This window comes from Empidonax traillii, unplaced genomic scaffold, assembly GCF_003031625.1.
Source record: "Empidonax traillii isolate 1590-97213 ecotype Southwest subspecies unplaced genomic scaffold, ASM303162v1 scaffold85:size1451899, whole genome shotgun sequence".
NCBI classification, from domain to species: domain Eukaryota; kingdom Metazoa; phylum Chordata; class Aves; order Passeriformes; family Tyrannidae; genus Empidonax; species Empidonax traillii.
In genome coordinates, this window is record NW_020955278.1 from 627,505 (window position 1) to 655,486 (window position 27,982).

General features: G+C 39.4%; 1 protein-coding gene across 5 annotated transcripts in view; it reads right to left on the minus strand.

Moving 5' to 3' along the window:
* The window catches only part of ROBO1 (roundabout guidance receptor 1), a 697,339-nt gene that overhangs the window by 350,311 nt on the left and 319,046 nt on the right, over positions 1-27,982 (minus strand). For 4 of the 5 annotated variants that reach the window (XM_027881207.1, XM_027881208.1, XM_027881210.1 and 1 more), the window contains exon 3: positions 8,966-9,049. The exons of the other annotated variant lie outside the window; for it this stretch is intronic. In XM_027881207.1, the coding sequence (XP_027737008.1) occupies positions 8,966-9,049 (84 nt within the window). The remainder of the gene's footprint in view (positions 1-8,965; positions 9,050-27,982) is intronic. 5 annotated transcript variants of the gene reach the window in all.

Genomic DNA, 27,982 nt, shown 5'->3' on the forward strand with positions numbered 1-27,982 from the left:
TACCTCGAAAGTTAATGGTTGATGGGCTGAAGCCTACCTGGAGGGGAATAACAAGAAGAGGGACCTCCAAGTCTATCCTGGGACCTGGCCTGCTCAAGGTCCTTATCAGTCACCTGGAGAAGAGGAGGGAGGGCACCCTCCTTATACTCACAGGTAAAACCAAACTGGGGGAACCAGTCCAGCCAGACAGAGCCAGATTGGCTGGAGGAACATAAAGAAATTTAAGAAGGACAAATGAAAAGTCCTGCTGTGGGAAAGAAGGAAGAAAGAACCCCCTGCTTCTACACAGGCTGGGTCAGCCCATCTGGGGATCAGCTCTGCTGGGAAGGTAAGCTGAACATGAATCAGCAGCCTGCCCTGGAAGCTGGGATGGCCAGCAGCACCCTGGGCTGTGTGGGTACACAGGTGGTACGTCAAGGAGAGGGATTGTATCCCTCTACTCAGCACTCAGCTGGAGTACTGCACCCAAGTTTGTGCCTCCCAGTACAGGAGAGTCATTTACAAACTGTGATGAGTTCAACAGAGGGTCATGCAGGGTGGTCAGGGCTGCAGCACCTGCCTGGGAGGCTGAGGAGCCAGGGTTTGTTCAGCGTGGGGAAGAGGCAGTGACAGGGGGACTGAGTCACCTGCCTATCCTGACAAGGAAGCCACTGAGGAGGTGGAGACATGCTCTTCACAGCAGTCCACCTCAGGGCAAGAAACAACAAGCTTAAGTCAAAACAAAAGAGGTTCAGACTGAATAGGAGATTTTTTTTTCCCTATGAGGACAGGCAGGCAGTGGAGCAGGTTGTCCAGAGGTGCCTGCTGTGCCCTTGGAAGTTTTCGAGACTTAAGTGGATCAAGCCCTCAGCAGCCTGGTCTGACCTTATATCTGACCCTGCTTCTTCAGCAAGCTGGACTAGAGACCTCCAGTCATTGACTCCAACCTGAATTAGCCTGTAAATCCATGATCCTGCATGATAATGCCTTTGATAAATTATCAGCAATGCTAATACCTAAATTATAGAAAATACATTTCAACATTTTTCTATGCTACTCAGGAAAATGAATTACTGTAGACACAGTAAATGAGTGTTATCCTCTCTAGAGTGCATTTCAAAGCTATGCATTTAATGTTACCATGTGCATTACTAACTTCCTGCTCCTTTAAATAAAACAATTTGCCTGGCTAAACCCAAACACCAACTTGCAAAACACACCCTGATGAGGATGGGGGGTGATCTCCTCTTACCTCGCCCATCCTGTGATAATTCATAATCTTCTGACCTACTGGCAGAAATTTGCACTTCTGAACATCTTCACAAATTGCTTTGCATACTTAATTCACTGAACTGACAGCAGCGGCTGAGGGTAATTTGCTCTGTCCCTGCTCCTGCTAGGAGGGCCTCAGCAGAAAGCCTCTCATCAACACCAGGGGTTCCTGCCTGTGACAGCCCAAATGGAAAAGAGAGAGTACAAAGTGCTGCGAACGCATTTTGTTTTGATTTCACTTGTCTCATGATTAATTAGGAACACGTGAACTCGAGATTAAAATGCCCATCCCGGGGAATCAAATCTAGCGCGAAGGGCCTATCGTAGCCTCTCACAAATTTAAATCTTTGGAAAGGAGGTTTCAAACTCCTGCCTGAAAACTCCTCTGGAACCTGATGTTGTGTAACATCTTAAATTTCTATCCTAAATTAACCAGAGCCCATTTTATAACCGCCTAATCTATTGTCAAGTGGTAACGTATGAATAAAAGCTTAGAATCATCCATTATAAAAGCACACATTTTGAGCACTGTTTGAAGATAGGCTATTTGTCAATAACTGAATTTCTTCAAGTTGAATAGTCAACATGCTCTGTAGGTAATTTTGTTTTTCTATTAGTTCTTTAAAAAAAGAAGGCTGACAACAAATGGCAGTCACATCTCCCTTTCATTCAGGCCTCTGTCAAAATAAGCTTTACATTCCCCGATTATTTCAACAGCCCTTTCCTGCACCTTCCCAAGCTCAAATTCATCTTCCTGAAATATGGTTGTTTAGGACAATTCTCAGCTATATAGGGGCATTTACTGCCACTAAAGTAATTGTTAGTAATTGTTACTGTTATTCACACAATATTGTGGTGTGCTTTTTTTCCTTTTTTTTTTGTCAGGGGAGGGGAGATGGGGGGCATGGGTGTCGTTGATGGCTACAAGGAAACTCACAAGCCAGTTGAGAAACTTGGGATGTTCCCACCGCTTCCTGTTTTAATAAAATTTCTGCCTTGAAGTACAACATATTAACTGCAGGAGGAGATTTTCTATGAACTTTTTCATGAAATATGACAGTGCAAGATTTATGTAAGTGGGAGTATCTTTGCTCCAACATTGCTCCTATAAGTTTTACTTAAATTATTGTTGCCGGAACATCACTATCATCGACAGACAATTCCATTGTTTGGTGTTCTATTTACATCTATATTTGGATACTTATTAAGAACAAGTCCTCAGTATTTGTGTCAGAAGAATGCTTGAAAGAGAAGCATAAAGCTGAAAGGACCTTTCTGACAGTTTAGATTGACATGGGGAACAGAGACATTGCTGATAGACAAGAGCAGGGGATTTTTTTTTTCTCTCTTTCTTTCTTCTTTTTTAAATAAGCATAACAGTATCCATCTGTTCCTGGATTTAGAGTGCAGATGTACTCTAAGAAGTAACTTTGTAAAATTGGTATCATGGGGCTCTTTGTTCATTCTCCCAGTGACTCAAGAGCACACTTGCTCAGCTGGTAAGTTTTAAAGAAGAGAAAGAGTAGGAAAAAGGTCTTAACTGCAAGCTTTGCATGTACCCTGAGATGTAAAAGTCAAGCTGAAGTCTACTGTGTATTACCATTAGCAACAAGGATTCTGTAACTTCAAATAAATTAACGTGGCTGCTCTCTGATCTAGTGATTTGTTCAGCTCTGTCAGATGTCTGTTAGTTCTGCTGTGCAAACAAGTGTTTGTTTTTCTCTACAGGTTGTTGGCATGATGAACTCAATGCAATATAAGACATGCCAGTAGTTTACTCAGGATTCTTGTATGGAAACATCAAATTTGCTGGTTTTTTTGGCATCTCTAGCAACCTGCTTCGCATTGGAAATGAAAGCCTCCTCCAAATCAAAGATATCCAAACTCCACAAGGTAAATCTTCATCCAACACTTTTTGCACCTTATTAGCCAAACTGATTTTTGTCATGTTTTTATTTTTCCCCAGTATTGCTCATTCTTCCTAACTAATCATTAAACAAAGGACTGTAATTTAGAAGAAATGGTAAATTTTCTTTCCAACATTCTTGTCATCCTGTTGCATATTATAGCTTTTTCTCCTCTCCCCTCTTTCTCTCAGCCACAGAATTCGTATGCACATTTACTATCTTTACTAATCTTAAAAAAAAACAAAAAACAAAAAACAAAATACCTCAATTTCTCACAGTGTAAGTACTAGTGTAGGTTTTTACCTTTGATGTCAAAGAAGTATTTTCTTGAATGTGTTTTCTGAACTACCACTTTTCAAAACAAGCACTATATAATGCATAGCATAACCTGTGTAAAATTACTGGGTTAAAGGAAAAAAATGTCTCAGAAATGGCCAGGAAATGAAGAGAGATTTCCTCTTGATGTCTTGAAATGCTCACTGAGGGCAAGCTGCCCTATTTGACGTGGGACAAGCAATGATCTACTACAAACAATTCTCCTGATCACATAACAACATAGTAGTAAAAAAAGAAGGGTAATGTGAGAAAAAGGGAGGGGATCCCCTGTCATAGAAAAGAATACCACCACAATATTTTCATTATTAAAATCAGGGGGAAACAATTGAAGACTAACTTCAGCTCACAGATGGGAACCACAGGATTTCTTTGCATACTGGAAGAGGCATTTGAGAAAACAAGGGGAGAAAAAGTATTTGGAAATATCCCTTTAAAAAGTCATGAATCTACTTAATGAGGAGTGGTGATCCTTGCCTGCAAATGTTTGAACATAGAGTGTTAATTTAACAAGCCATCATTCTGCTCTCTGTAGCACAAGTGATACTCTGTGATCTGTTAAATGATCCCCAATATTTGTGTCACAGCTGATTTAACAGGAAATGTGCTACTTCCTGGGATATCCTGCATGCACACACTTCAACAGCACAGCACAATGCAGTCTCAGAGATTACTCTGCAGCCATTGATTATGTGGAAAATAACGGAGGCTCACACTTAACACTTACTGCCCTTGCACTATTTTGGGGAGGAAAAAAGAGGCCCATTAGCTAAGAGTGAACGTTTACTTAACTATTCAGGCTGGCAAAACGCAGGTGAAATCTGATGTGGAAATATTAATTACTTTAGTATTTTCTTGTAAATCGTCTCTAACAGGTAAATATTCAACAGAAAAGTATGCTCAGTAGCTTCAGTCAAGACAGTTTTATCCTGTGCTCTTCTTCAGGTTTCCTCACTCCGTGCTACAGGGTTGTGGCTCTCAAAGCTTCTTCAGCACTAGGGGACATCACTCAACACATCATCTGCTCCATTTGACAACTAACCACAAGCCTGTCTCTTGGAAACACAGCTTTTATTTAAGGCTCTTCCTTCTATTACCTTTATTTCCAAATTCTCCATCTCCTGAGTTCCTCCAGTGTCTTACCTAGGATGATTATCCATATTCCTCCTCTGATATACAGTGGGAACTCTTTTAGATCTTTTTCCTCACCTCCCTTCTTTCTCAGTTTGTCCCTATACTTTTCTCCAGGACTTAGATTCAAAAAAAAAAAAAAAAAAAAAAAAATTAATTTTAGGGCTTCTTTACCCTATAAAATAATTGTCTAAACACTAGGCTTGGTCTGACATCTCCACAGCCTGAACTTGACAAAGAACTGAATTCCTACTTCCCCTGCCTTCCTTTGTCTTTCCTTTTTTTTGTTGTGTTCTCAGGTGCACACTCCTGTCATGTGGTTCTCATTTGACAACCTAGATCTAAACTGATGGAGAGGTGGAATTACTTGTAATCGTTTTGAGGCATCTACAGCACTTCTAGTCATCTAAAGTCCCCTTAAAAGAAAAGAGAAACAAGCAGAGTCATACAGCACTGCAGGAAAGTGCTTTGGACGTCTCCCTTAGGACATACAACACAAAGTATGTAAATCGTAAGCTCCTATCAGTGTGATTTAGTCTGCTCTTTATACACAAAGTTAAAAAAGCTATTTAGCAAGATTTTTGCTATTACACATATTAACTATGCAATTATTTTCCAATCCAGCCTTGACACTGTGAATGGTCTTTCGTGAAGATGAGGAAAAGGTAATATTTCTGGCTTGTTTCTTGAAACTGAGAGAGTTACAGTTAAAAGTTTTTGGGTTTATTTAACCCTAAATCCTTTGATGAATCAAGCCAGCTACAGATATAGCTGGATTAAGCATGTTTAAAACGGTGCCTATGTGGTCACATCAGCTCTTATATGTTTTTTTGTTCTTAGAATTTCTTGTGTATTTAAGTATGCAGGAGCAACCTGTCCTATAAACTCCAGTCTAATATCAGTGTCATGCATATGGAACAATCCTCAGTGGCTGAACTTCCTTTCTTGATTAGTTATTTATTCAGTCCTTATTTATGTGCATTACAAATACTCTTTGAAAGTGATCATCTTTAATATAGGTGCATATAAAGCCTCTCCAGTTGGGTCTACTGTTAATAAGTAGTAATAACTATTTTGATAATAAGACCCTGATGATTTAAAAAAAAATGCAACATCTATGAGATGCCAGTTTACTAACTACAGTGATTAGGGGGATTAAAAAAAAAAATAATCTAGAGTTCAGTCCTACAACATAATAAGAATCATGAAAAGTCAAATAGAATTCATCATTTTCCTGTAACAGAAGTCTTGAAATTTATCAACAACTTCAAACTTGAAACAGTTTTGGTTAGCTTCTCCTCCTTGTCCCCCTGAAATCGATGTGGTTACTATTTGGTACAATATTACTTCTCAAGTTAAGGGCTCATGTCCACAACAGAGACAATAAAACCTAATGGGATAGTCAAAACTCTCCCGATTTAGGAGAATAAATAATACTGATAGAGGGGGCTTTAGGAGAACACCCTGAAACACTCTCTACGAGTCACATGCGTCCACTTAAGAACAGTATGAAACTGCTGCATATATTCACCATGAAAACCATGGATAGAAAGAAAGAGATGTAGCAAAATATTATAATCTTTAATCTTGAGACTTCCCATGCAAGCAAATGCTTTGCTTATATCCCTCACAGATTAAGTTCTATGGAACTGGAAGGAAGATGTGCCCTATATCACTGCTCTCAGCATGAGTAACAATGTATGATCACAGTTACAAGCTTGTTTGGGTTTTGTCCGTCCAGACACCACCTGAAGATAAATACACAATTAAAAAATAAATCGCTGTTTATTTTGCCTGTGGGAATAGACATCCTGGACTTAATCTGAGTGATTTTAGGAATGAGTCAAAAGAATTTTCCGTACAAACAAGCTCCTGGAATGGTTTTCCACTTGGAGAAAGGAATTCTATAGGTAGGAGAGAAGAAAAAAGTGATATAAGAATACTTCTGCAAAATCCAGGAATTCCATATTAGGGCCCATAATTTGAAAGAAAATGTAACTTTACCCAAAAGATTGTATTACAATTAATGTTATTTTTAAACAACCTTACTGATTATTACAGAAACCTGTTGGACTAATTTTAATAAATGCCTCAGAGCTTTTCCATAAAAACTAAGGTATACACACATAGTACTACTGATTACTATTACATAGTGGAGAAAAAATACTGGATCATTAAATCTTTATACATGAAGAACTTGGCCTTTCCTTCATTCAGTGCTCATTCAAATAGAGGCACAAAATCTCCAATTAAACAAAACCAGCCACCCTCTAGGTTTTTATTTTTATTCAGCTTGTGTTTCTGTCTAACTTGATCCTGACTTTTGTGCTTGCTTGGCAAACGCCTATTAAAATACGGCCTAGAGTGAAGAACCGGAGCCTCTGGGGAACTACTAGACCTGGTTTGATTTTGTCAGTCCTCTCAAATGACCCCATTAGTCTCTGAGAGGCAGGTTAAACAGCTGCAACACCCCACAGAGGCCTTTCTTGGGATGCAGCACCCAGATGCTCATGTGCACCTCGAAAAGGGTGAAGGATCCTCATGGGTGGACACACGCAGAAGGGTCTGCGCTCTGCTGGGGTTATCCTCCCATGTCCCCGTGCTCACAGGGGAGCTACTGTCTTAAACACTGCCTTATTAGCCTTAAATATGGCCCTGCAAGGAGGGGGGGGATGACAAAATCCCTGTCGTGGAGCAGCACTGCCTGCACCCTCTGCCTGCCATTGCCCACGCAGCGCACCTGCCGTGGCAGGTCCTGTGCCATGTCCTTCCAGCCCAAAACACAGGAAAAAATTAGGAGGTCTCCCTCTGAATTCTTACCCACATTGCTCTTGTGGCTAAGGGGGCTTTTGGAAGGCAAATGGAGGGCCCCCGCTCCTTCCTACCTTGTGGGCTGTTGGGTGCAGGAATCTGCCAGCTGAGGACCAGCCGCAAGCTTGGGATGGGCGAGGGGGCTGGAGGGGAACGGATTGTTCATCTCCAGGTAAAACTAAGCCACTTTATTAACACAGGAATGATTTGTGGTCCCAGGTAAACTAGTGGCTGTTAAAACACAAGACCCAGGGGTCACGATTCCCAACTAAATGAATGGCTGTTAAAACACAAGACCCAGGGACAGTGATTCCCAGCCATGTTTTCTGAAAGCAAAATTCTAACTTACAATGAATCAAAAAAGCATTCTTTAAGCTACATTCTGTCAATATGATGATCCCCTATGCATCAGTGGACGTACACCTGCCAAACTTGGAGAGTAGGGGAGCGAATTTAGAAAAAAAATTAATACGAATATTCAGAAGGTAGAAAAGTCTAAATAATCCACATGCAGCAGAGTTCGTGCTACATTTTCCTAAGAAAGCATCTTGACCAAGGGGGAATTTGTACTGCTTTGCTTTCTTACCTTTTTAAAATAAAAAAAAAAAAAAAAGGAAGTATTTTACACTGGAATAGCATTCCATGTCAAGGTTTCAAACCACATGCAGAGATGATTGTGAGAGGCAGGTGATGAAAGCTGCAATCATTCTAAGTGGCATATAAGAGAGCTGAAGTTTTATGAATAGACAAGAAATTGCTCCCTCTCTCTTATACCTGCCTATCATCTTCTTGTACCCTGTAAGAGAATCTCTCATTCACACTGGACTTCCAGGAGTTCATGAAAACCCAGGACTCTGTAGCTGAGCCCAGGCTGTGGTCAGGAGCGTGACTCCTGGAGCTGGGTTATATTTCAGTCTGCAGAGGAGTTACAGAGCTGGGACCCTCACAGATCAGTGCTTCAATACTCCTTACGGTGCTGCTTATCTGTGACTTTTCTTATTTGGCCTAGAGACACATTTCTCTAGTTTATGCAAAGCAGAACTCAACGGAACAGATTCTCCTCCAATCACGGTTTAGCCTCACTTGGATTTTCTTTCCTGCGGCAATATATTTTACTTTTGTTTACAACAGAAACAAAGCAAAAAAAAAAAAATCCCCAAATAAACACATGGAAAAAATCCCTGTGGTCTTTGGAAAAATTTCTCTGGGATGATATATTGCCTCATGCACTAATATATACAGTTCAAAGGAAAATAATGGGTGCATTGTTTCAACAAGAGAAATTTACTTTAAACACTTAAATAATTGAAAACTACTAACACAGACACACAGGAGGACAGTCATCTTGGTTAGTTAAAAGCCACAATAATATTTCCCAACGATATTAACAATGTTTAACTTCTAGGGTGATGGTGAAAGATAGCCAGCCAGCAAAGGTGATTAAAGAAATGTGTACAGGTGGTTAATGGCAGATGTAAGCGGAAAGTGCCAGAAGTAGGCAGTCAGGAATATTTTGGAAAGGTGCACTCTACCTGTGTAGCCCAGCGAATTGTCGCCGTTATCAGAGGTGGGGAGTGGTGTCCCGCTGTCGTTCCCCCTCTCTAGGTCTTCGGAGTCTGTCGGAAACAACACCAGAGCTGCTGATGGGGTCACAGGAGTAACAGGAGTTGCCATTTTGATCACAACACGCCCAGACACAATCAAATCCACACATGACAGCAAGAGCCACAGTGCCAGCGCACGGCACACCTCGTCCTTCCCCCTCCTGCCTGGTGGAGCCCAGCGAAAGGCGTCCGGGAGCATCGCCCCGGGGTCCCCAAAACGCTGCCCCAAAATGCCGTCCCCCTCTGCCCACTCCAAGTGTCACCCCGCACAGTGGCCACCCCGCTCAGCAGCCAGCGCAGGCTGCGGGGAGCATATGGGGCCGGGCAGGCAGGGGAGCTGAATGCTAGCATTGCTAATTTTCCACCTTATTGTTAATCAAAGCTATTGACTGTGATCACTCCCCATCATCGCTTCATCTCCTGGCAATTACAGACCCAGGGGACTTCACCTCTTTGTGGGGAGGAGGCGGGGAGGGGGGGTTTGAGGAGGGGGGGGGTGGCTGTGTCTTGGCAAGCAGAAGGGGGGATGCTCGACCTCTTTGGGGAGATGGGGCAGGGGAAAGGGGAAGAGCCCCCTCCATGAAAAGGCAACAGTTTAGCTGCGTGAGGAGCAAGAGGCATTTTCTCAGTTCAAGGAAACATCCATTTTTATGTCACACAGAAAAACAATTAAAAAAAAAGAGGGAAGGCAGCTGGTCAGCTAAACACATAAATGAACACGTTTTAGGACCCAAAGATAAACTGCTGATCAAAACTCCGCAAAGCACCACGAGGATAACTCATAATAACAAATCATTCCAAGCAAAAAAATAAAATGAAAATCCCACTTGCTCTGAAAACAAAACAGCACAACCCAAAGGAATTTGTTGTCAATATGACTACGTATTTTTGCTTTTAATGCGAAACTCTTTATTAAACTTCAATCCTGTTTTATTTACTTTTGACAGTGCACTGTCCAACAGATAATACCTAAAAAGAAACATCAATATTTAGTTCAGGAAAAAACTGCAAGAAGCATGGCTCTTTGCAATGATATCACTACCACAACAATAGGCTGCTTATTTCCTTTTTCTCTGTTGACAGGTGTCAGATAATTTATTAATTATTTTAAAGACCCTGAACAGGAAAGATATATTTTGCTCTCTCACACAGTCATATTCTGGAATTCTATAATGACTGAAAGTAACTGTTCCTTTTCAACAAAACCCACATGCTGCTAAAAATCATTCTGAACTTTCACAAAACACCGAAAGCAACTAGGTATGAAACTAAAATAATAAAAAAAAAAAACTTAAATAGATTATTTTTTTCTGTGTGTCTAATTTTTTAGCTCAGTCAATCTCATTTTTAAAATGTGATGCCAAACATTCATTTCCTCCATTTGTTTTTCAAACAATCTTAGAGACAGTATCCTTACAAATCAAAATCTTTTTAAGGAATTACAGAGAAAAATGTAAAGAAAACCAAAACCCTCAAGACCAATCCACTCAAGGGGATGTATTGGCAAAACATAATTCTTTTTAAAAGTCAATTGAAGAATTGATAGCATGCCTTTCAAAATAGTGTCGTGCAAATTAAGAAAATAAAAGACCAAACAACAACAAAAAAAACAGGCAAGCACCAAGATGATGTTTCATCTTGGCAGATGAAAGAAATGAAATATGTTCATTTATTGGCTCATTCATCTTTGCTGGCTCACTAATGGCCAATGTCACGTACATCTTTAAAATCTGCTCTGAAAATGCTCTACTCAGACTGTAGAGTGACTGAATCAACACTCTGCTTCTCCAGATTGCTCTCTCATTTGCATTCAAGGGTTGATTGGGTCAAAGTTTTAAATTACAGCAGTAAAGAACAGAAGGATGGGACTTTTTATTAAATTAAAAGGCAGAGGCTGTGCCCACTTTTTTTAGGGAAAATGTTTATAATCAGCTACAGAAGGCCCAGACCGAGATTTCAACCAATGAACCTGCTGATCATCATTCTGAAAGATTGATTGCATTCTAGGAGATTTACCCAGACACTGCTCATAATGATGAAGGAGGAAGAAGAGGCACTGAAAGCTACTGGAAGTGTTCCATGTGTCATTGTAATATCTGGTGTCATGAGCAAAATATAATTGCATAACAAATTGAACTTTTTTCTCCAAGGTAGTCCCTCAGATATGGAATTCTGAGCAATGGGCCATCCTCCTCATAGCACCTCCCAAAACAACCAGTGCTAATTCCCTTTATCAAAGCTCACTTAGAAGTTTAGGCAGGAGCAGTTTCCAATTCAGAAACGCTCTGCATTCAATAGAGCCAACAGGACATGAAAGCAGCAGCTTTAAAAACCAGCCTACTACCACTTGCAGTTACTTAGGCATCAGAATAGTGACATCAATCCCTCAGTGAAGGGAAATGAGGGCATTAGTGTCTTTTTAATACATGATATCTCTTAGTGTCAATGTTATTTGCAATCTAAAACTACGCAGACATTATTCGCTCTCTCCTGCTTCGAGAAATGCTACTTTTCCACCTGATTAACTAATGTTAAATTATGGTCTCTGGCTGAAAATGACTCGCTAACGATGATGGCTGAAGTTCAGTTCTTGCTGTGGGTGAATTCTGCCCATGCCACTGCACCCAAGTCCTACATTTTGGGCTGTTGCCCTCTGTGCTGGGATGAATTTAATTTCAATTCTGTCACAGGTTCCAGCTTTGCTTGGGAGTCCCTCTTAAAACTTAACAGAAGAACTCTTGACTTAAATGGCACATTTCACTGTAAGGCTGCTGTGAAAGCACTCTGTTGAATGGGTGTTAAAAGGCCTGAATGTTAAGACATGACATATTTCTTTGACTGAAGTGCTGTAGAATCAGGTAATTTTCAACTTGGCTTTCCTAAACATAACAAAGGATTTGACAACATTACACTTTTTGAACTAATTGCCACACCAAAAAATGTGATGCAAACTATAAAACTAGAAACAATTCACCTGATGTCTGAAAAATTTACAGCTCAGTCTGAGTCAAAGCAGAGGCTGAACTTGGTGCCTCACCCCTCAAAGAAATGCCATAATCACTCTCTAAGAGGTTTCACAGAAGCGACAGAGAGAGATGTCCCTCAAAACAGCTCTCTAATGTGGCTGGACATCTTGGTGACAAGAAGATTTCAAACCAAGGTCTCCTATATCTTAGCTGCTCAAAAAAAAAAAAAAAAAAAAAAAAAAAAAAAAAAAAAAAAAAAAAAAAAAAAAAAAAAAAAAAAAAAAAAAAAGAAAAAAAATCCTATTTTTATTGAAAAAACCCCCTTAAGCTTTAAAAAGATGCCTAGGCAGTAACTGGTCGATTCTTATAGAAAAAAAAAAAAACAACCAAACAACAAAAGCAACCAAACAAGCTTGAAAAACAACAACAAAATCAACCAAACAAGCCTGAAAAACAACTGCCAACCTCTACAAAACAAAACCCAATATTTAATTCAACAAAAAATTACCTGTAACTATGCAAAACTTCAGGAGGAAGTCAAATAGAGTTGCCCTCCCCTTTTCCCAAATGAGTTTTTTTTGGAAGAGGAATTTGAAAAGTGAAGTCTTGACTACTGATAAAATAAGGAGCAAACCACCACCCCTTAATAATTGCTACTACACTTTTCTTTCACAGAGGCATTCGAGATGCCTCATTTAAGAGGGGAAACCTCCCAGAGCCACCACCTCAAGGCATTAAAAAAACCCAATGAACATCTACTTTGACTTGGTAGGAGAGTATCAAGTTAATCAGCACTGAGTGGTCCAGCTTTTTGATGGAATTTTTTCAGGCTTAATCAGCCCAAGCACAGATGACACCTTTCAAACAAGGATTTTGCATAATCATACAGATTCAGAACAAATTTAGGTGGTCCAGTGGCAGTTGGAGAGCAGAGGAGATTTACATGAATGTGGAGAGCCTTTTCCTACAAAATTTCTACTGAAATCTCTACGTTATTCCACTTTATGGGCTGCACCAGGAGCCACTAAACATCACTCATGCTTTAATTTACATATCTTTTAACTCTTCCAAATAATGAGAAAATCCAAATACTAAATATTTAGTATTGTTACTCATTCCCTTAGCTCCCACAACACCTCAGACCAGACAGGCACACTTATTTTGGCAGCTACTTACATTCAAGTATGTTGTGCAATCCTAACCTCAAAAATTGTATTAAGCATGCTTTTTTTTTAACCATGGCACTGCTATTCACAGAAAAGTCACCAGTGAATTTTTTCCCCCTCTGGTAACAGCAAGGAATGCCATCGGTTATCGCTTCTTTTGAACCAGGAGATGGGTCTGTATGACACGTTTTATTGATGATGCATCCTTAAAAGTCCCCAAATGATTCAGTATTGATGCCCTGGCCCATCCTCCTGGTGGACATAGAGAAAAATTAAAAAGAGCTAAACAGACATAGCTTCTTACTGCTGGAGGAATCTCACGTATCTGAGTTTCTGCACTGGTCATTATTTATCTGAAATTCAAGTCATCTACTGGGAAATGTCTGACTGCAAAAATAGTAACTCTTACCTTATTTAATTCCAAAATCTATAACTTCATTATTTCTCGTTATGTTTCTCAAAATTTCATTATCACCATCAGCATGGGGGTACGAAATTGGGAGGAAACAGCATGAACAGCATTTTGCAAATGAGCATTAATAAAAGATTAGGGTGAAGCAAATGAATATAAACTACTATCAATAGTAGAATTGTGTTCTACAAATTGGATCAATTCCCATTGATTCCTTTCGAGTGGTCTAGACAAATTCAGGAAGAGACATCAGAAAAAATGCCCAACTGGGACTGCACCAAACCTAAACCCAAGATGAGGAACTAAATTAGTAGCCAGGGCTTTTTTCATTATTTTGATTTACTCTAGGTTTTCATTGGAGTTACAGTAGAAATACATTACACTATATCTTAAGGAATATTTGATTTAATTATTTTTCTTCAGTTGGTTATTCATAATGACAAAACATTTTATGCCATCAGACTATAAGTAAGAAGTAAGGAGAGTACCTAAAGGAGAACTGCTGTTAGAAGTCAAATTTATATATCTGTGAGAGATAATTTTTGTACAGAGAAGTACTATCTAAAATTACATGCTTATTTAGAAAAATACAGACAAGCTTTCAAGAATGTAGACCTATTCTTCAGATGTGGAACAAAAAGGAAAAACCTATGCGGAGAATTGGGAATAATTAGGCTGCCCTTTAACTATCACAGCTTAGTAAACCCTCACAGCTCTATATCAGAAACCTATAAACAATATAACTGGTTAATTTGATGAATATCTTTACCAATGTTTCATTTTATATCAAAGGAAATAGTCCATTATTTTTCAAAAGGCTTAATAGAGCACCTTTATAGAGACTTACACATTCAGTCTGTTCACTTGTTTAAATTGGATAACTTCAGGGAGTTATGACCATTTTCATCAGCTAAGAGTCTCCACAAGTAATAAGAAGTCCTTCATTAAAAATTTGCACTGCTCAGCTGCCTCATTTTAAAAGTTAACAAAGATTTAAGCTAAGAGGAAAAGGCAAGAATTTGCTCTCACATTATGTCCTTAATCTGAGGATCTGGGACAAGCAAATTACAAATAAACCCAAAAGAACGCGTTTTTATTAATAGCTTGTACAAGTATGTTCTAGTAATTCAATCAGTATTCTAAAAATAAGAGGTACACATGCACAGGTACAGAAATGCTATTTATTATGCACCAAAGACATTTTTCTGACTAGAAAAGAACACTTCATGGTGTCAAAACCCCCCTTAGAAATGGATTTTTCTAAAACAAGGAAGAATAAAGCTTTTATTTAATGATTTAAGGATTTTTTGTTTGTTTGTTTTGCTGTCATCAAAGAACAGTGCACATAACTGAAATCCTGACAAAACCTCGGTAGTGGGTGCTATTCCAACACCCTTCCTTTCCTTTATTTTCACAATTCATTCAATAACAGTCTTAAACTCAAAAAAAAAAAAAAAAAAGAGTGAGGACTTCAAGTTATGCGAAAGCAGTAAACAACCTTGTTACATCTTTCCTATTAATTTCTTTATTTATCAAGGAGGTATCAAACAAAGGCGTTAGCAACTTCAACACAGACCCAACATAACTGTGATTGTTGGGTTTGTTGGTTTTTTCATTCCCTTTTTGTTTTTTTGATCTGCAACATTCGCTTCCAAATTCTAAACCCAAGTCTTATGTGGGACGGGTCACGCAGGAAGCCACATGAATCTCATCACACAGCAACATTACTGACTGAACACTTCAGTTCTCAAAACCTGGTGTTTAGCAGAGGGCACATAAACTTACACTATAAGGCTTTGATGATCCTGAACCTGCCCACTGTCCTTCTCTCCACCTGCCCTCACGCCCTGACTTCACCCAGCTCTTCCTTGCGCTGTCCCTCGCAGATTTCTCCTGTTTTGCATCTGCTCCCACTCCTTTCCCTGCCAGATAAACCCGAAGGTAACAGCCATTCAGGCTAATTAAATGGTGCTGGAAGTGAGTTAACAGGTGGTGGCCCCAGCTGCTTTGGTTGCAGGGGTAGATAAGAGACCCATCACCAGCAAGGCACTATGATTAATTAAGGACAAGAAGCCATTTTCTGAGGAAGGGAAAACCAGATGTATAACAGAATTTTCTTCTCCGAGGTAACAAGCAACTTTTCTCCAGAAAACACAAAAATAAATGACTTGTTCTGAAGTGCTCACTGCTCATCATGACTATGTTCAATATGGCATATGCCTAAGACCTACCTGACATAGATTTCTTATCAGTATTTTGTATTTTCCTTTTACTGCAAGCTCTGAACTTCACCTTACTTCAGGGAATTTCCTCCCTCTTGGAAGATCTCTTGTTTTGTTTTCTTTCAAGTAAACTTACATGTTTCTCAAGAAAGTTCTGATTATGGTGGGAACTACTATCAAGACATTTTAAATAATAGCAACTAATACCATGTACAGTTGAAGAACTGGTTATGCAAGCTTCCCATGCAATCCTCCAATTCCACTGGACTTCTTGCAATAATCCCCTAACTATTTTAATAAACTCTCTGAGACTACACCCAGTCCTCCAGGCATTAACCCCTGGAGCTGTTGCTTCTATGATTTCAGCCCTACAAGTAGGTTTCAAGGCTGAATTATGCAGCTGCTTTACAAGTAGCTGCCCCCAAAATAGTAGCAAAAAACTGGGGTTCATTTTTTCTTTATTGTAGAGATAGAACACAGCAAGAAATCTACCATGCTAATTACTCCTTATTTTAGTCAGCTGAGTGGTGAATTTTAGCAAAGTGATGAATTTCCCTCATTAATGACTAACAAAGAAAATGCAGGAACTAATTCAACACACCAGCAGCCTTATGGTGACGTGATTTAAAATTAAAACTACCTTAAAAATGAATATTGAAGGAGATGCACACAATTCAAGTGCTGAGAAAGTCCTTCCTCATTCCCTCACTTTTCTGAATATGCAAAGTCATCTTCTGAGTTGTCAAAGATGTATCTGCAACACAGCTGTGTCATTTACATTTTACTAGTCTATCTGCAGAGCTCAGCACGAAGAATAATATTAAATCAACATACGTCAATGCTTGTTTATAGAAATAATAGACACAGTTGCACTAATACACTGTCCAGCAAGGGGCTGCACTGGCACATTAAGTCAGCTTATAAAAACAGATATTTAAGCAAGGAAGTCTCTCTCTGATACCACAAGAATCACGGGTCCTTTTGTTTCAGAAGACACTCCTAGCTACGTTTCCAGCTGTTCTGCTTTGGTTTGCCTCCCCCTCCTTTTGGAAGTGCAACATTTTGAACCATTTTGCTGTTGGCAACACGTTTTCTACCTTCCAGCAGTGATTTCAGTCACACTGTGATTACTGATACCCTTAGCACATGGATTTCTCAAGGAAATGTGTCTGGTTGTTGCTCTTCTCTGCCTTCCCTTCCTTTTTGCCTCCAACAATCCCAGCCCTTTGGCTGTGAGAGAGAAACCAGCAGCCAGGACAGGCTCTAAAGGTTGCCATCCTTTCATATCTAAAACCACTCACATTGTGTTTAACCTGCCCTCAGTACAAAGCAAAAACCTGCTATAGCCTATGGGGTGATTCAAGGGTTAAAAAAATGAAGGTTTAACCCCGTTGCAGTTTACAATTAAAGACTTTGTGGCCTACCAGGAAAGTTATTTGGTAGGGAATGCACAGGGATGGTTTTGAAGTGAAGTGGAAAGGTGACTTGCAAGGTAAACAAATATTCACACTGACTTGCAAAAAGGCATGGAGTAGAAAAACATCCCATGTGGATCAGTACTTCTCTACAAGAATAAATTTACAGTAAGCTACAAGCATCATCAAATCACAAATACATATCCATGCAAAGTGGTAGTAACTCCAGTCTGTCCAGAATTCCCTTTCCTATTCACCTTTCAAATGTATTAAATGATTCTCACTTGCAACACAACATTTTTTTTTTTTTTAAATCCAAAGAACATCTTCTTTTATTCATACTAAGTAGAGATAAGGACTTCTGGAAAATTTTTGTCTTTTTTTTTTTGCTGTGAAGCTCTTCTGCAGAGCTACTGCTTCTGTGTGGGGTAATGGAATGTATTCCACAAAGGAGGTTTTTGAGTCTGTGCCTCAGAGAGAAGAGAAGCTGTACAACAGGTGTTCCTCCTTGCTTTGTTTACCTGAGCTGACTACTCATTGCTCAAAAACATATCCTTAAGAAAACAAATGATGGAGCATGGAAGCATTTGCCTGGAAAATTTGATATTAGGCTGAAGCCCTTTCTTGTTAAAGCAGCAAAATGCTCCCATTGACTGTATGCAGGGTTCTGTTAGCACAGCTGTGAATACTTCAGGGAAATGGGAGAAAGAGCCACAAATAAAGAATTAGCAATTACTATCTAGCTCATAATGAAACATACACATATGTCCCAATCAACTTAATAATTCTCAGTCTAAACCGAGAAAGATTCATAAAATAGTGGTAAGTTAATTTAATAGTTCCTAATGGTTCTTCAGCATCTTCCAGCTGGGAATCTCATTTCTCAATATGATTAATGTTAGCCTCAAAAGAAAGCACAAGGTCAAAAATTACTCCAAGTTTATGAACTTAAACTGCAGACAAAATAGAACAATGATGAAATTAAATAACCGAGGAGGGGAACAATCAATAATTCTTCTATCTTGTCAAAATTCAGCTCTGCAAAATTAATACCAGATAAGAAATCATACGACACAGCAAGGGGTACTTGGGTTTACAAGGATCTACAGATTTCTCTAAATATTGTCAATTTGTAATATTGTGTACATTGAGCATAGGAATTACTAGCTAGAGGCAGTAATTTTGAAACAAAATAGGAGCTTCAATAGATCCACAGGAGCCCCTGAAATAATTAGAGCTGTAACTGGAGGCACAAAGCCCAGAGCAATAAGGTACGAACACTGAAAAATTATATGTTTTAAACTACACAAATGAGAACAGTGCCAGTGCAAAGAACAAAAGCAGCCACATCAAAATTTTGATGGATAACATGATATCACAGTGGTAAAGATGGACCAAATCACATATCTGTGTTCAAAAACCAACCAGACCTTTGAGTTAAACTGCCCAGTAAGACATAACCTTAACAGAAGCTTCAGTGTGTGCACTGGTAAATGCAGAACAACCAAATGGCAAACAGAAGGAAACACCTATGCCCACCCCTAAAAAGCAAAACCAGAAAACCCCTAGTGCTAGAGACCAGGAAATCAGGCTGCTCATAATAAGGCACCCATTTATCACGACAGTAATGAACTGAAAATGGAAGCACAGATGACTAAGAATTCATTGTGTCAGATTTACGTGTAGAAAGTTTCCCAAGTGTGACTAGGTCACAGCTTTAATATCTCTGACCTTAAGTACAACACTGCAAGAGTGACAGCCTGAAAAAAAATGAAAAAATTCTTTAGCAAGCCCTGATTGTTTGTTTGTCCTAACTTCATTTAACATGTTGGTGCAGCTGCTTTGGGCAGGAAATAAAAAATACTTCTGAAGCAACATTATATACATATCATATGTTTCTGGCGTGATTGGTTCCATATTGTTGGGGCCCTCAAGCACCTCTAGCAGAGATCCTCAGCAAACTTAAACATGTCAAACTGGATAAAATCAGAATGAGATGCTTTACCCCTAGGTGGCTAGGGTGACTGCTACCCAGCACTGGCATTCCAGCAGGGAAGGTGATGCCCTGGCTTCCATCTGAGCATTGCCTGTGGGCACTGGCTGTCAATAAGGGCGCACAGCCTGAGCCCTGGAGTGGCCATCAGCAGCCCCTTCCCAACTCCTCCATGCCCTGGTGCCCTCAGGGTTCCTCTCTGGTTGTTCCAGGCTGAGGCCTCAGCCCTGGGGTGCCCCAGCTGTGGGGCACCACACAGCACTGGGGCCAACAGCTCCCAACCCTTGCTGGGTACCCGTGAGAGCCAGGCTGTTAGAGCACACAAGCAGACCTGTCCATAGACTAAGCAAGTGTCCCTCAGCAACATTTTTATTATCTAGTCATAATAGGGAAGCTTATAATCAAGTTAGGTCTCCAGCTGAAAACTTCAGTTCACTACAAAGGACAACTTTTAAACCTAAATAGAATCATAGAGTCATAGAATTAACTGGGTTGGAAGAGACCTCCGAGATCATCAAGTCCAACCCTTGATCCAACCCCACTGTGATTACCAGATCATGGCACTCAGTGCCACATCCAACCTCATCTTAAAAACCTCCAGGGATGGTGAATCCACCACTTCCCTGGCCAGGCCATTCCAATGCCTGATCACTCTCTCTGTAACGAACTTCTTTCTAATATCCAACCTAAACCTCCCCTGGCAGAGCTTAAGCCTGTGTCCTCTTGTCCAACTGCTAATTGCCTGGGAGAAGAGACCGACCCCCACCTGGCTACAACCTCCTTTCCAGTACTTATAGAGAGTGATGAGGTCACCTCTGAGCCTCCTCTTCTCCAGACTAAACAACCCCAGCTCCCTCAGCCTCTCCTCATAGGACTTGTGCTCAAGTCCCTTCACCAGCCTGGTTGCTCTTCTCTGGACCTGCTCTATTTAATAGCTTTACAGGCTCCAAGTCTATTTTATTTGATTTGGTGGGAATACGGGTATGAAAGGTTACGGGAAAAGGAGACAAGAGAACAATACAAACCCACAAAATAATACAAAAACCACCTAAAGAAAGAAAAGCATATTTAGCATATTGAAGGAAATTAATCATATTTCATTTTAGGAGGCCAGACTACAGAAAATTCCTGGAAAAACACTGTAATTTCAGAAGGTGCTAGATATGAAAAAAAGAGAGTAACACATTGGATCAAATAACACATCGAGCTAGAGGCTGATCTGACATTGAACACGAGTTAGAAAGTAAAGCAACACAGAATGGTATTGTTTTATTACAACAATTTTATATTTTAAATAGAAAAAGAAAACCTCAGAAGAGAATTAGAGAACTTAAAAGAAACTACCAAGTCTACCACATCATGCCCGTTGCCCAAGCTTTACAGTTTATCTAACTCTACCAAATCTTGCCTTGCTGTTGTTCTACAGGTGTAGAGTGATGAAGGAATTGTGATATAATCTTGAAAGTACAACAGTGGAGATAAATAAGCTGTAAGTGTACATAAGTGCTCAAAACTGAATACAACTGAAGCATCAAGCAAGTAATTGAAAAAGAGATTACATCTGAGGTGAAGACTATTTCAAATGTACCTCAGGAAAACCTCCTAGAGCTGTTAAATATTTTAGAACTTTTTCTTAGCTACAAAACACTGAGCAATGAAAACAGAAACATTTGTCACCGGAACGAATGTAATTAAAAGCCCTCTAAGATGTTTTCCTTATAGTTTTTATATTTCTAAGAGGTTACAGCAAATGGCTATGATTTTGAAAATGTATTAAGTCTCAGAAAAGTATCCACTGACAGATACAACAGAAATAAAGTTTTATGTTCAGTGATGAAAGAAAACTGGGGAAAAAACCTGAAATAAATAAATAAAGTTTTACATAAGCATTGACTGAATGTTAACTAGTTTTACACTGATTGGCACTCATGCCTAAGAAGGCTCCCCAGGTAAGCTACTATTAAGGCTTTTCTCATCAGCTTGAAACGTGAACATAATTATGTTTGACTGGATTCAGGCTGAGTGTGTCTCAGGGTCCTGCCCCCTCAGTCATCCCAGTCAAAGTCCTAGACAAAACCTTCCCTGCTCTCCTTGAGGCCTCCCACCAGAGGTATCTTTCTCAAGACAAGCAAAAGACAGAAGTTGGTGTGTAGCAAACTCTTGTCCTAATATTCAGACAAAATGTAACTGCATCTCACACCCATTAGTTCAGACATAGCTTTGAGACTCCTTCCATCTTTATTTAAGATTAGCAAGGGGATAGGAAACACCAGAGCAGGATATCCAAAAGATGCTGACTCTGTGACAGCAGAAACCCTGTTCTGTGGAAGCTCAGCCTAGAGTGAAACACTTCCAAGCCCTTCCTCACCCCACTCTGCTGAATTTATCAACATATATTTCATAATCTGAATTTGCAACATGAATCCAAACAACATATTTTGTAAATATGAATGACTGACTCAAATTCCACTATTTGGATTCTTACAATTGAAAACACAAGCTATTCATAAGTAGAAAAAAATCCACTTGATAAGAAGTGCTACAGGCACATGAAGATTTTTCTGATGATACAGTATCAAAGAAAATTTAGTCGAATTTAAGCTGGCCCCTCATTTATCATATCCTGTGGGCAAGTCATTTAATGACTATATTGATTCTCTTTTGTGTTCATTCTTACATACATCATCCAACCAAGGTGAAAGGAACTATATTAATTTTAGAGAAAAAAACGTTTCAATGATAAATGTTTGAAATTGCAGTTAAGAATGATTATTATACAATGGATTTGCTGTTCTTAAATTATAGGACACATTCATATAATCACACCAGGAAATATCACATAATACACACTAGATGATCCCTGGAAGTAGTCTATTGATGGGAACTAAAAGGGGTTTGAACAGAATTGTATCAGCTGAGGATCTTTTACATATTAAGTGTCACTTTTACAGAAAACTCAGGGGTACTGGTCTGCTTGTGAAACTCTGCTCAGTCAGAGAATGATGTGAAATAGGTATCTGAGAATACCCTTTTTTCAGCCTACCACTATCTGAAGATGAGGCGAGGGAAAAACATTCCATTTCTGCTCACATCTGATTTCACAGGCAACTTACAGAGTTTTGTTCATTGCTCCCAGTGAAATGTAAAGAGCAGAGAACATGACTCTCACCCCAGTGTTTGTCTGTTTGAAGAAAGATGATCAATGAAAGAAATGGAAATTATCTTTCTTCCGAGGGGAGAAAGGACGTGCTGTACTTTGTGCAATTGGCTCCAGTCTGTGAAGAAAGGTATAGAGTAGATAAACAAGTATTTGACCAAAATACAGCACAACCTATCAAATATCACCCTATCAACATAATATGTCTTTTAAAACTTCTGAAAGCAGTGCTGGTATTTTTCCTTGACCTTCCCCTTACAAAAACTATTCTTTCTCGTGCAACTGGTTTTCATTTTTCAACTAAACAGCTCAAATAATCACCTGTCCTTCATTCGGAGACCGATTCAATCAGTTACTCTTTTATTTGACGCGTATTTAGGAAGTTCAACCTTTGCAAGGATCTTTCTCATATATTTTCTTCATTTCAAACCCCTCTTTCTCAACAGCAAAATCTTTTCCTAATCAAGCCTAAAGACCCCTAACGTTTTTTTTTGTTTTTGTTTGTTTGTTTGTTTGTTTTTTAAAATGCTCCGGTATTTAGGTTCTGTTAGCAGAAAATAAAGTTTAGGGAACCTGAAAACAGATATCCGAGGAAAACAGAGCCGGATCTCGCGGCTGGTGTCTCATGCAGCGCTGAGGCACAGGGAGAGGCTCCGGGACGGAGAAGATTCCCCGATGGAGCGGCCCCAGCTGGGGCTGGAGCCCCGCCGAGCTCAGCCAGGGGAGCCTTCCAGGGGCCCAGCGGAGCTGAGCTACAGCTGCTGCTGGCAGGGGAGGAGGTGGAATTAAAGCGTGGAAAGGGAGAAAAGCAAAAAGTCTGAAGGGGGGAGAACACAGAGTTTTTTTCTCTTTCAGCCCTCTGATATTCTCAGGAATTACTTCAAGGGGGTGAGAGCCGCCCCTTGTAAGTCTGATTCCTCTCTGTCTTTGCAGGCATCCAGGGACAACAGGAATAAAGTGATAATGAACAAGCATTGAAAACAGCACAGACTGTTGCCTGAGCCTCAGTGAAATGGGTGCAGCCAGATACAGGCTCCTTCAGCAAACCTTGTGACCAGTTAGTGTAGTCAACAGCAACAAATAATGCACAGTTATGATACGACACGCCCCACCACTCCCAGCCAAAAACTCTTGCAAGTGAAAAAAAAACTCCTGTGTGGTCACAAAGCCACAAACTTGAAACCTCAGAAATTGTGGAAGTGAAGCTGCACAAATGAATCTTACTACAACTTCCCAAGGTACACATTAAGTCATTAATTTCAATACCCTATCAGAGTGTTCTCCCACTGCAGAGGACAGATGATATGCAGTCAACAAGCAACTGAAGTACAAAATGTTTGATGTATGTAGACACTGAATGCTGATTAGGAATAAGACTTCTTCAAAATCAACAAATCTGCAGACACCACGGCTGAATGTTTTCCAAATGGGAATTAATACCTTCTCCCCAAAAGTTCGCAAGCTGGAGGACGTATTGCTATCACCTCCATTTTAAAGCTGGAGATCAGAGATGCCACAGTGTTTAGAGTCAAGCTGTCTCAAGAAAGTTGCTCTCTTCAGATTTCCACAGCCAAGCCTTCCAGCTCTGGGTTTAAAAGCCTGTAATACTGGAGCTTATACAGGGAGAAAAGTAACCAGTAAATGTCCCAATACCCTGATGATCTCTGTGTTTTGGTGCTTCCAGTCTGCTGCCTGATAGTACAAGGTTGACTACTTCCAAAGTTTTAGCCTAGCTAGCCAAAGGCACCAAGCAAGCCAAAGATATTATAAAACCCAAATGGGGACATCTCCTGCCTTCATGAACATTTCCAGATCAATAAATAATTAGCTGATTAACACACAAAGAAGCATTTCCAATTTTTAGGAAAGGATCAGTAAGCATGTAATAAATTTTTCACTTCCTCTGAATGTGTTTAGTCTGTAACATTCTGAGTAAGATTCACATTTAATGTCTACTTTTGAAAAATACCTTTAAACCTTATAGTCAATCTTTAAAAATCTAGGTTTATGTTTACATGGCTAATATGAAATCAAATAAAAAATGCTGTCTTCTATTTTTCTCTCTTCTTCCAAGTCCTTCTCCCAACAAAGGAAAATATAAACCCTAGTGCCAGTCGTAAGTATTCCCATGGAAGAAAATTGATTGCTGAGGCAAAGTTCTGTATGTGCTGCAGCAAATAAGGTCATGCTGACAAAAGTTCTTTTAATTTACAGGAAACAGTTTGTGACTGATTGCTTGGGAAGAAAACAAAGGAGAAGTTATTTTAGAGAATGCTGTGACTCCTGGAATCAAGACAGCTTAAAGAAGAGGAAATCTTAAGGAGTGACAGACGTTTTCAGAGAAAGACTGCTAGCCTGGAAACCATTTCAGCTGCTAACTTTTGAAATCAAATATCTTAATCTGTCACTTTCTTGCTGAGTTACCAGAATCAGACCAATAGTACTCAAAACCAGACAGGCACTAAGATGCCAGACAACTTGGTGGATCTATTCCTGAGCCTCTCTTTATCAATCTTACAATCTTAGGAATAAAAGACTAATGAATTATACAATATACAAGTCCATAGCAAATTGAAATTTGTCTTAATGTCTTTATCATTACCGTAAGTTACAACATCCACAATGTTTCAGTAAGAATCTGAAGGCTTGCCAAGTTATGAAGCATAAATTTATCCAAGACACTTCTTAACCACTTAATCTTGTTAAATGTTGAATGTTTAAGAATTGTGTAAATCCAATTCTTATCTTACTCATCAGAAACTTCAAAGAGGGCACTCTATTTTCATTGTAGTTACATCTTCAGAAACATCAACTGGCTATACCCCATAAAAGAAATAGCTTTTGCAAGCATAAATTCACCAGTACTCCTGAAAGCCAGCACTTTGCTGAGCCTGCATAGCTACTCACTATTTTGTAAAATAGTGATTTCTCACATAACACCATTCATGTCTTAGAAGTAACAACAGGGATTTCCTTTGGCAAAAAAAAGAAGAAATACTAATATGTTAAGTATTCAAAAATGCTCTTTCTTCAAGTTTCTTAAGTGATCAAGTGACAATTTAATCTTACAAACTCAGCTTTCATGGTATGAGACACCTAAGCTACAAAATATAACTGTGCCTATCAAATACGAACACAACATCCCAACAGATTAGCTTTTGTATTACTATAAATTTACGTTAAAATTGTTTCTGGTATTTCTGAGGTACTACAGGAGCCCCCTGCAGCATTTAAACACGACCTTTTGCAGTACCACTTTAGTGAGATTCTGAAATGTTACAAGCTGGATATACTTTCCTTCTTCCCAGTGTCTCATTGCATTTGGAGAAACCTCATTTGGAGAAACCTCATCAGCAGCTTCTAAAACTGTTGGCTCAGGTTCTGCTAATTTGTATTAAGAATTGAACTGCAAAATGAGTGGGTTTTGTATCCTCTATTATATGGAAGCACTCCTTGTCACCCACCAAACTGATTTTTGGGATCATGTCTAGGTGAAGAGACACAACAGATTGGTCTTTTATAGTTTAAGGAATTAGTGACATTTTAAATGTATCAAAAAGTCTAATGTGGAAAGAGTAAATCATGTGGTCTAAATATTTTTGCTACATGAAGCTGGGCTAGCTGCAGCGTGGCCAGGTTATCCTCAAGACAAAGAAGTCCAGACAAAAAAAATCTTGGCACCTACGGATGCCATATGGAGGGTCCATGTGTCATCGTTGTGTGGTAACATTCTCTTCCAATTTTCCCCCCCCAAGTTATTTATAATATATTGACATTTTTGCCAGTTCTTTTTCTTTCAAATCCGAGAGAAGGAGAATTACATTACATTTGAGTCCTGAAGCAGAGGAAAATAATTAGCTTGAAAAACTCCAGCTACAGTGTGAAATGGCTTTTACAGGCATAAACCCAGCACACTGTTAAGGCCTGGTGTTGTGGGACTTTCCATGGCTCGAGGCTAAAGGCTCTCTCCCCAAGCAAAGCTGAGGATCCATCCTTTCTCATGGTTTGATGCTCCTGCTTCTAACCTTCATGGTTTGTTAGCCAGGTGACCTCCAACCTTTGATCCTGGAAAGACTATTAGTGGTGACACCAGGAGATTTGCCTCAACAGCAGGGCTGCAGGGGAGAAGTCCCAGGTGCACTATAAATGCACCTTATCCCATCATTCTGCAGTTAATCAACGGGGTATCAAAATACACTCAGAATGTGCATATATAAATATATTATGAATAAATACATGTGACTATAAATAAAAACTGGCATTTAGGGGAGATAAGTCAAGCTGCATCCATTATGCTGCTGTGACCCACTTTTATGCATGTATTCCCCCACTTATTCTAATCCAAGACAGGATTTATGTGGGTACTTTGCTTCAAGCAAAATCTTAGTGCCATGACTGGGGAGTGTTCTTTAAACAAAACTATAGAAATCCATGACACAAACTATTAGAGAAGTTATCTATGTGTTTCAGCAGCTTTTGTTGAAATGGGGTGTAATCCCAGCTCTTTGGACTACAAACTGATATTTCGAAACTTGGGACAGGTTTGACTACATGTCAGGGAAACAATTCAGCACCTGCCATATTCGGGGCATTACTGTAACATCAATAATAAATAACATCCCAGAAGTTAGAGCCGTTTCAAAGGATTGCCACTGAGAAATAAAACCAAAATTTCTACCTCTTTCTCAGTGTGGTTCTCACTAGTTCTTCCCGTCAAGATTCTCACTGGTGTCCTCTAAAACATTTCTTTCAGCATAAAAGATGAAAAGGAAGCTTTATGAAAGCTTCCTGGTGAAAATGTTTCACTAGCTAAATTCTGCTGTGCTAGATGTAGTTGCAAAATGAAGACATGTCTGATGTAGTAATGCTGTGTCTAGAGACAAATTTTAAAAAAATTCTGGAATCACACTTTTTTTTCTGTTTAAGTCATAATTAAAATGAAAGTTTAATTATCATGCCTAAGACAGGAAGAATAAGGGCTATGACAACAGAAGGTCAAAAGAAGATGCCAAAACAACGTGTTCCTTAAAGCAATTAAGACAAAGCAGTATTGTTTTACTGAGTTTATGGAATCTGAAATACATGTTTCACACATAAAACAACATGATTCAAAACAGCTGACCTACCCTAAAGAGAGTTAAGGAGAGATTTTATTGACAATTGCATCTTAAAATGGCTCCATTGACAAAACTGAAACTTGAACCAAAAGCCTCATTTTATAAAGTCTTTTGTGCTTTCTGTAATGTGCTGTGGGAAGTCCCACTGACCTCATGACTTTGCAGCATTAGCAGGAAACTTCCTCTTCTCCTCTTCATAATTTAGTTGACTTGTGATCCAGTAAATGAAGAAAAAAGAACTGCCAAGCTTAAAACCCTGCATTTTTATTTAGGGTGTCAATAATTATGTGGGCTTAGTGGAAGGGAAGGATGGATAACAAGAGCTGAGTCACAAGGAGATAAGAAGAAAAAAAAATTTGGCTGAGGAATGAGCTCCAGCTGCTGACTCATAGAAACACTTCTCAATAAAGCTCATGAGGATGCTGCATACAGATTCAGTCTGTGTGTGTGACAGTCCATGGATTAAGAGTAATAGACTCAGTTAACATCCCTCCTGA